The following is a 9,885-nucleotide window of genomic DNA, read 5'->3' as shown; positions in this document are numbered from 1 at the left end:
TCAGTTATGAACTTCCCTGCACAGGCCTGGGTAGATCATGGTATGTTTCACTAACACACTTCATGAGGTATAATAATAATAATAATAATAATAATAATAATAATAATCAAAGAATCTTTTATTGGTACTCTCTCCAATTAAGGAATAAGTGCATCCATTGGACTTCCCACTAGAGGGCATAGGGGTTATTTCTTTGAAGGCTCCGAAGAGTAAGGATTACATTTCAAATGCTAAAAGGGTGGTATTATTTTCCGCTGCAGCAAAAGCATTGTATCTTGTGACACTTTAAAGACTAACAGATTTGTGGTGGCTTAAGCTTTCACAAATTGATGAGCACTTCGTCAGGTGCGTGGAGCATTATATTCTCCGTTGGCAAATAAATACACATGCATGAATACAGAAAGTGGGAGATGGAGACAGCGAGGCCAGGATATTCAGTGTAGAATTGCTGTGGCACATCTATGGAAAGCCCAAGCTGATACAAGTTAAGAACAGGGAGTGCTCCACGCTGCAAACATTTGACTTTTGCAGAGAATTCACAGGTGCACTGGACTTCGTACATTTCACAGCCTTCTGGGACCAATGTTTACCTCTTCCCCCCCCCCCCCTGCACCAATGTGTGTGATAATAAACATTTGTATAGCATTTTTCAGTGCTCAAAGTCTTTCACGTGTGTTTATCTCATTCTAATCCTTACAACAACCCTGTAAGGAAGTCCACAGTATTATCTAAAATGTTGCAAAGTGGGCTGAAGGAGGGGGAAATTGAGCCTGAGCCCCCTCACTACTAGCCACAGTGGCTATGCTCTGCCATGCTGTTGGAGGCAGTAAGCATCTGAGCACTAGTAGCTGGAAATTGCAGGAGGGAAAATTGCTTTTGCACTCAGATCCTGCTTGCGGGCTTCCAGTAGGCAACTGGTTGTCCACTGTGAGAACAGAATGCTGGACTAGATGGGCCATTTGGCCTAATCCAGCAGGCCCTTATTATGCTCTTATGAGAGAGTGGCTTGCCTGGAGTCATTTAATGTGTTCATGATGGCAGAGGCAAAATTTGGACCTGCTGATTCGTAGCTCATTCTCCTACAGTGCAAGCCTATGCATATCTACTCAAGAGCTAACCCCCACTGTGCTCAGTGGGCCTTACCTGCCAGGTAAAGGTGCACAGGATTGCAAAACCATTTTTCCAGGGTTCTAAAATGCGTTGGGAGCTTCCACGAATACAGGAGCATCCCCACTTCAACTGGAATGGTGGGGACACAGGTACTTCTTGCTACTGTGCTCATGTGTATAATTAAGCCCGAAGAGGGCTTTTGTTAAGACTGCAATCCTAGCCCCACCTAGTAAACCCCATTGAACCCAGGAGGATTTTTGAGTAGACATATACATTTTTAAAATTAAGTCTTCACCCCACTTTTTTTTAAAAAGGAAGAAACAATCCAAGTATGATTGTCCATCCAACAAAAAAACTGTATTGCCCTAAAAAGTCTTGGGCAAAAACTTGAACTGAGTATTATACCACAAAGGGCTAAGATGAGCATGATCTTCAGGAGTGAAAAAGTTGAACCCTAAAGACAAAATTATGCAGATAAGTCTCATTGGGAAATGGTTTGAATGCATATTCTTCCAGAAACCCGAATCAACTTTTTTTTGGTCTTTGTTATAGGGTCAAACAGGAGAAGTCCTTACATTCTACATCTTTAGCACACATCTTGCCTTATTCCAGGAGCTGCCAACTTTTTAAGCCTGTGGGCACATTTTTCAGCAAGTGCTGTGAGCACCACCTGCTTTGGCCACCTACAGTGGAATTAATCTAAGCCATGAAAAGTACAGTACAACTTCCTCCTTCAGCTCTATGTACTTTTCAAGGTATAGAAAGGCAATCATAATTTAGCGCCTCATTACCAAGGGGAAATTGAATGGGGGAGAGACTCAGAGGATTTGTTGAGCACTCTTAAGAGCACCATTGTACCTATGGGCCACACTTGTGATGCCTACCTTATCCTGTATGCCAAGTGAGTGCAACCTGCAGTTTCTGGGTTAGAGGCATGTTGAATTTCAGGATACGGCACACATAAAAGCCCTATTATTCTTTAATGTAACCGTTGCCTGCCTTGGTTGGTTAGCAGGATGGTAGCAATAAGGCACGAAAGGAGGTGTGAGTTGGTTAAAGATCTGCAACCAGTGTTTATTGGCAGTGGTGGTCGCGCTCTTTCTACACAAAAGGTAGTAAAACACCTACAGTATCTTATAGTGTATTTGGTGCTATTCCTGTCGATTTCAAAGGAGGTGCTGTTTTTACGTATGAAGTATATCTTTAGAACCAAAACAAAAACCCCACAATACCTGTTATTGTACATGAACAAAACCTTTTCAGATTATTAAACTAGAATGGGACCTCTACTTTGGTTGAGGTTGTAGTCTGTAGCACACTTATGGTCCAATCTTATGCACAATTATCTGGGAGTGCAGTCCCTTGGACAGTGGGATTGGACTTGTAAACGTGCATAGGGTTGCACTGATTAACCCACTAGTTACTTGAACCCCACATAAGGCTTATACCGCCCTCTGGTGGCTCCAGACCTACCACCAAGCAGGAACATTTGCTTTTAAATACAAAATCATATGTAGTCCAGTGCACATTTTATTAAAATACTGCCTTCATTTCCAATCTACATTTTGCATATTTCACTGTTACACACATCCTGTATTTCTGCCTAGGAGTGAATGTAATGTTCAGACAGGATCATGCAGCATGGGTACGCTATAGTATGCATACCTTAGCATGCATACTATGGACTGGTCCAGCATCTAGCCAATCTAACAAGGGTGGGAACTGAATTACAATGGCTCAGTGCATCACAGGGCACCAGATAGAAACTAGAGGGAGGAGAACATTATAGTGGGGAAACCTTTGATGTCCTTCCAGCCTGTTAAATCCACATTTGTGTCTTCTTGCATTCTCTGCAGAAGAATCAAAAGGAATACTGTATACTTGCCCTCTTTCTTTCCGAAATAAATCCATATTCCTGCATTGAAACTCACTCTGGTTTCCACAGATTTAAAGGAGCTGATGAAGTTTTGCTTTTGCTTAAAAAAAAAGTTTGGGATTGGGATGTATTCCCGCCCCCTTCTCTTTTCCCACCCAAAGTCAAAACTAAAAAAAAAAAAAGGTGGGGGGAAGGAAAGCACCCATAACTAGGTATGGGTGATCACAGGGTGGAACATTAGAGGGCATGCTCATAAATAACACTTATGAAAACAGACATTTCAGCAGATGGAGTGTCAAAGAAGTTGGATTTCCTTGGTTTGCTTCAACTTGACAGAGGGTTTGCTCTTCACTCCCGCACAGGGGACACCTACAAAACCTGCAGGGAACAGGTTCCTCTTATAGGTGAGGGGTATAAAAGGGGGCCAGGTACGTGGGGCTAAAAAAGGAGGGAAAGGGTCCCCCTCCTGCAGCCAGAGGAAGGGGAGCTGCCCCGGGGAAGAGGACGTTGGCAGAGGCGTACGAGGGGAAAGTCTGGTAGGCCAGGCTGCTGGGGCCTGGAGGACTGGGGCTGCCATCTCCTCCCGCGGGCAATGCGCTGTTCCCAGGCTGCGCCGCGCCGTCGCCTCCGGAGTTTTGTTTCTTCCATTTGGTCCTTCGGTTCTGGAACCAGATTTTGACCTGCGTCTCGGTCAGGCTGAGCGACAGGGCCAGGTTGAGGCGTTCGCACACCGACAGGTACCGCGTGGCTCGGAACTTGTTCTCGAGAGCCACCAGCTGCTCGTAAGTGAAGGCCGTCCGGGCCCGGCGAGGCTTGGCGCAGCTGGGCTCCGCTCGGCGCCTCTTGGACAATGGCTGCGGCGGAGGCGAGCCGGGATCGTCCAGGTCCGATGACGAGGAGGGAGGGAAGTCGGGAGAGGGGAGCGGCGCGGGGCCCGTCGCCAAGCGGCCGCCGTCCCGGCCCGACTCCTCGTGCTCCGTTGCCTCCAGGACGGCCGCTTCGCTCTCTCCGCTGCTGCTGCCATCTGGGGAGACACACAAGGACAGAATGAGGCCAGGGGCCTTTCCCGACCCGCCAAAGGGCCGCTTCCCTGCCCGGAAGCGGGTCCTCTCCGCCCGGATCCGCATCGCAATCTCCGCGTAATTGCGCACATGGCCTAGTGAGCCGCCCGATGGAGCGGACGCTGCATTCAGTTCAGCCCCATCACATTGACGGACTCTCTCTCTCTCTCTCTCTCTCTCTCACACACACACACACACACACACACGGTTCGGAGGGTCTTAGCCCTGGAAACATGCGCATAGAGTAAAAAAAGGCCAGTCACAAACAATGCTGACTTTTTAATCAGTGCCGCTGAGCATACACAGGGTGCCTTCTCCCCGAGAAGTTGCCAGTCTCCCATATCGGGACGTACAGGGTGCCAGGGATGATGGGTAAATTGCCAAATAGGGCGCATCACCGTTGCTGGACCCTTGAAAGAAAGTTACTTTCCACATTCAAGTCAATAACTGAACCAGAAATGGACTTTTAAAAAGAGGATCTGGGTTCTAAATATGCTTTCCTGGAAGTTAACCCCCTCGAAATCAGTCGGACTTCAGAGAAAGCATGTTTACGATGTGAGCGTTAAAATGAACTTGTTTTTCTTTCAGGGGTCTAAACACGTCCCGTCCCTGTCCCCCCCACCCCCACAGCAGAGATTCATGTTGTCCCTTCTGCGATCCTCTCGGCATCTCCCCCGTCCGGCTTCTGATGCCTCCTCTGCAGGGACCTTGATTTCAGTTCTAGGCATGCCTGAGCCCAGGTACTTTCAGTTTCAATAAAAGTGTTTTCATAGAAGCACAGTGTTGGAAGGGGCTCCGGGAGTCATCTAGGCTAGCCCAACCCCCTGCAATGGAGGAGTCTCAACTAAAGCATCATGGCAGATGGCCATCCAACCTCTGCTTAAAAACCTCCAAGGAAGGAGAGTCCACCACCTGTCGTGGAGGGTGAGGGAAACTACTCTTTTTGGTGTGTACCTAAGGGGGCTTCTACCCAGTAAGACAAGAGCTTTGATGGGCGCGAGTGCAGTGCAGCGCTTAAAGGTGTCGGACTATGATCTGCGGGGGTCCAGGATTCAGCAATGAAGCTCACTGGGTCTCAATCTAACCTACCTCACAGGGTTGTTGTGGGGATTAAATCAGGAGGAGGATGGAGGAAGAACTATGTACCTTGAGCTGGCATATAAATAAATGCAATATATAAATAAATGGACGGGACGATAAGACAACACGCAAGACTGTACATAACGTGAGTCATGAATAAATGACGCGTGTCTGCTTTACCGTCCATCAAAACTTGTCATTTCTTAGGCAGCCCCTTCCACCAGAATTATCATCTCAGAACTGGGGAACTAATTATGGGAAACTGGCAGGAGATACAGATATTTTTAAGAAGGGGAAAAAAGTTTTTTAAGTTTTTTTGGTGTTTTTTTTTAAGAGAAGTAAATCCTCCACCTTCTCCCCACCCCGCCCTCCTTCCCGTTCTTTTCCATCTTCTTTTTCCCCAGCCGCACTAATAGAGTTTCAGATTTGTGAAGGGGCGGATCGATAGATGTCATCTATTAAAGGTAAGTTTTAATCGAACAATATTAGGATCAGACGGGGGGGAAGGGGTTTGAAGTTGGTACCGGCAAGCTGTGGGAAGGAGATACGCGGGAGTCGGTAATAGGATATCGATCAAGGGGGAGCGAAGGCATCCTCTGGTGGGGGAGGCCACAGGAACAATTATCTCGCTTGTCCTTCGCCCGGCGCGTCCCTCTGCCAATCAGGCTGCCATCCGGCCAGGCTGAGCCGAAAACAATCGCGCCTGGCTGCAGCTTCCCGCGCAGACCTAGCTGGGGGCGCGGCGAACTCCGCCGGGACTCCGCCAGTGGGACCGCGCTGTGCTCGCCGTGTCCCCTTCCGCCACTTCTTAAAGGGAAAACGCAGCCGGGCCACGGGGTCTGGGCAGCTGCGATGTTGCGCGGCACCGAGAGGAAGTGAGAGAGGTGAGTGAGGATACACCTTGTCCGTAATAATAGCACATGCTACCCCAATCCAGGCGTTTAGCTCCGCCGCGGACCCAGTCTTGAATGCGCGGAGGATTCACACGTACACAGAAATAAAAAGCAAAAGGTGACTTCCTTCACCAGACGCTGGGGATTCGTCATCTATCATCCACAACATTCTCGGTATTTTAATTCATGGCAAGTCCTGTGTCTTTAACAGGTGCAGATGGGGGGCGGGGATTCAGCTTGCCATCACTGCAGAAGCTTCACCGGCTGAATTTCCGCCTTGCCTGCACCTCTTAACGGCAGACGGAGGCCGCTGCTTCCGCGTCCCACCACCCCCGTATTGGGTTAAGAGTTTGTTTTAAAGTTATGTTAAGCAGCCTCTGCCCCGGGGAGGGGGGGGGGTTAAAGTTTTACCAAAGAAAAGCAGCCTTTCTGAGCTCTCAGCCAACAAACTGGGGTTGGACTAGATGACCCTTGGGGTCCCTTCCAACCCTACTGCTCTGTGAAACTGAATTCAAGCCAAGCCCCGCTGCGACCCGCAAACTAAAAAGTTAATCGCTGCTGCGCATCATACCCACGCTTGGTGTCCCATCAAGAAGCACAGCAGTAACCCTGGGATTGTCTCACACGCTACCCTGCGGTTCAATAGCCACAGATCTACAGGGCGACCATATATGCATGGGATGGTGAATCCCAGTAAAACACTAGTCCTCAATAATCTATTCAAACTTTTAATGGGTCACACAAGCCTTTTCCCCACTACCCCCTCTGGAAGTTATGCTAAGAAAGACACCTGGAAACATCGCTTGCAGCTTTCCAGAAATGAGCCAGCTCGGAAGTTTTCCTGAAACCCAGCCAAACCGCGCGGATCAGATAAAAGCAGAAAGCGCCGCCTACCATGATATGCCTCTAGCTTATTCCTCTTGCTGCTCGGGTGCCTTTCCACGCCAACTCTTCCCAAACTTTTCTCCCGCTGCCCCGCGTGGGGGATGCTCTCCCTTCTCCCTGCTGCTGGGTTGCTCTTCCTGGTAAATTTCTGAGGATCCAGGATGTCCAGGATGGAGAAGGAGATCTTCGTGTGGATGGGGGCTCCTTTGGCCCCACTCTCCGGACAGTCCAGCATTCCCCGCTCCGAGTCCCGGGTAGATCTGCGACGGCCCAAGCTTGGCAGCAAATGCACGGCCAGGTGAAAAGCCAGCCCCGCTTTCCCTCGGAAGACGCGCGGCTTGAGCCCGGGGGGAGGCTGTCCATAAGAGGCAGGAGGGTCTCCCTCGGATGCACCCAGCGCGGACTTCGGAGAGGTTTGTCTGAAGAGAAGGGGAATGTCCGGGGTGGGTGGGGGGAAGAGAGGGAGAGGGGAAAGAGGAGGACCCAAGATTAACAAGGGAAGGAGGCTGCGATTGGAAGGAAGGGGCTTGCAATCCACCTACTACTGCCACTTTCCTTCTGCTTCCTTTATTATTCTGTGGTTGTTGGGGTGGTTTAAAATAAAAAATAAAAAATCCTGCTGCCCGCCCAGACACGTGGAGAAGAGGACAAGCCTTGGAAATGGTATTTTAATCGATGAGATTGCAGCCTCTCCGCTCCCTCCCCTCCTATAGGGTATGAAGTGACAGTGAAACGTGTTTGCTATAATAAATGAGTCACTAGGGTAAGAAGGGAGATGCTCACTTCTTTCCCCTGGAGGTAGATCACAACTGAAACCTCTGAGGTGATCGCAGGAGGCTTTGTTGTTGTGGGGCATTCATTCGGGAAAAGGAAGAGCTGCCATTCGTTTGTAACCTACAGTCTCTGGAATTCTGAACCTTTAAAAGAATGCCCAGGCAATACAGAATCTTAAATCTCTAAAAGGAAGGATATCCCAGGCCTCCTGTAAGGCCTAACTCTCCCAGTGCACTGTGGGCAACTGTGGAAAACACAGTTGCGAGGGAATAGAAGTCACAAATATACTATCTCTTTTTATAGGTAGCCTGTGAGAGTAAGGTCACACACCCGGGAGCCTTCTTAAATGTGGGGCTAACTTCTGAGTAGATGTGCATAGGATTGCCCCGTAAGTCCCCTTCAAACCTGCACAACTTTATTTTAAAAGGATAAAAAGGTTTAAAAAAAAATAGAACAAAGCAACATTTTGAACATTCAGAGATTAAGAAGTTGGAAACATTTCCATGAAATTGCAGAAAATTCAGATGATGAGCACACTCACAAAACCAGGTGCTATTCATCCAAACTATAATCTGGAATTATTCTACCACTTTCATTTCCCAAGTGCTTTACAGCCTATATCAGCTTTAGTCTTGCACTACTTGGCGCCATGAACATGGTTATTTCTGTTTTACAGATGAAAAACAAAGGCTCTGAAAATGGCCTGTCTGGTATACCACCCAGTGAGCAGCTTTGAAATGGAACCTGCTTTCCTGGGAACTTGAGCAACTTTCTTCTAAAGCAGCCTTCACCAACCTGGTGTGACCGGTGAGTGATGAGTGGTGGGGGCGGGGGGGGCAGGGAGGGGCAGCTGCCCCCCCATCAAGTAAATCAATACAAAATACTTAACTAACTGAGGTTCTGCCCCTTAATATAAAACCTGGCTATGCCCATGGTGTGGGCCACAACAGCTGAAGGGCACCTAGTGGCAAAACACTACTCTAAACTATATTGGTTCCCACTGGAATAGCATCTAACCAGTTACTGGATTGCTAATGTGGAACAGACTCCCTTCTCTCCACAAATAAACATTGTGCAGTAGGGTAATTGCATCCTATCATCTTCCTCTATGACAGCTCCTAAACTGTGGTATTTCATCTCCAGAGACGTGCATCTAACATCATAATTATTCACCTTTGCTGTATGATGAAGACTTGCCTCTTTACACCCAAGTTGTTTAGGACTCACCCTATTAGTCTATGGGTACAAATCAGAAACATGTTGTTGTTGTTGTTCAGTCGTCCAGTCGTTTCCGACTCTTCGTGACCCCATGGACCAGAGCACACCAGGCACCCCTATCTTTCACTGCCTCCCGCAGTTTGGCCAAACTCATGCTAGTCGCTTTGAGAACACTGTCCAACCATCTCATCCTCTGTCGTCCCCTTCTCCTTGTGCCCTCCATCTTTCCCAACATCAGGGTCTTTTCTAGAGAGTCTTCTCTTCTCATGAGGTGGCCAATGTACTGGAGCCTCAACTTCAGAAACATATATTATTTCTTTTATTGGTAATGAGAATTCACATGGAAGATGGTGTCCTGTCCCCCCACCTTACCTACAAGTCTGCCCCTTGTTTGCAAACCAATTTGCAATAGAAAAGAGAACCCATTTTGAAATTGCCAGAGAGAAATCCCAGTAGCACAATAAAGTAATTACAACTGCACATTCTAGTTTGAAAAGCTAAATGGGCTGCCAGATCTTGAAAGTAAGCAAGAAAATTCAAAGCACTCCAGTAACCTGCAGGAGCAGTTCAAGAACATACCGTAATACCCGCCTTCTTCTCAATGCAGTTTATAATGTAAACCAATGTCCCACCATTTTTAAAAGGGTAAATTAGAAAGTTTTCAAAATCTATCAATTCCACCTGGAAATAGCACTGAGACACTAATGACCCCTCCTCCCCACACCACTATTTTACTAAGGAGTAATAGGTTAGCCAATAATATTGTTAGCTAGTATAGGGTAGGTCAGGGAGAGGGAAATCAGCCAATTACAGTTTTAGTCCTCCTATCCCCAGTGGGTGTTTTGAATCAGCCTTTTAAATGAGAATGTTCCTTTGGTATTTCACATTCAAAACCTGTTATTTCCTCTACTGCCACCGCATTTATCCAAGTTATCCTCTGCGATACTAAGCTTTGCAAACCATCTGCTGCTTAGAACTTTCATCTTTG

General features: G+C 47.7%; 1 protein-coding gene across 1 annotated transcript; it reads right to left on the bottom strand.

Annotated features, from left to right (window-relative positions):
* Positions 1–3,325: 3,325 nt before the first annotated feature.
* On the bottom strand, positions 3,326–7,341 carry NKX1-2 (NK1 homeobox 2). Its single transcript, XM_033149460.1, has 2 exons — positions 6,915–7,341; positions 3,326–4,010 (listed from the first exon to the last, which is right to left on the bottom strand). The coding sequence occupies exons 1-2, from the start codon at positions 7,138–7,140 to the stop codon at positions 3,385–3,387; spliced, it is 852 nt and encodes a 283-aa protein (XP_033005351.1). The 5' UTR covers positions 7,141–7,341; the 3' UTR covers positions 3,326–3,384.
* Positions 7,342–9,885: the final 2,544 nt, after the last annotated feature.

The sequence above is a fragment of the Lacerta agilis genome, chromosome 5, assembly GCF_009819535.1.
Source record: "Lacerta agilis isolate rLacAgi1 chromosome 5, rLacAgi1.pri, whole genome shotgun sequence".
Classification (NCBI taxonomy): domain Eukaryota; kingdom Metazoa; phylum Chordata; class Lepidosauria; order Squamata; family Lacertidae; genus Lacerta; species Lacerta agilis.
The sequence above is the reverse complement of the archived record's forward strand: the minus strand, read 5'-3'. Positions and strand labels throughout refer to the sequence as shown.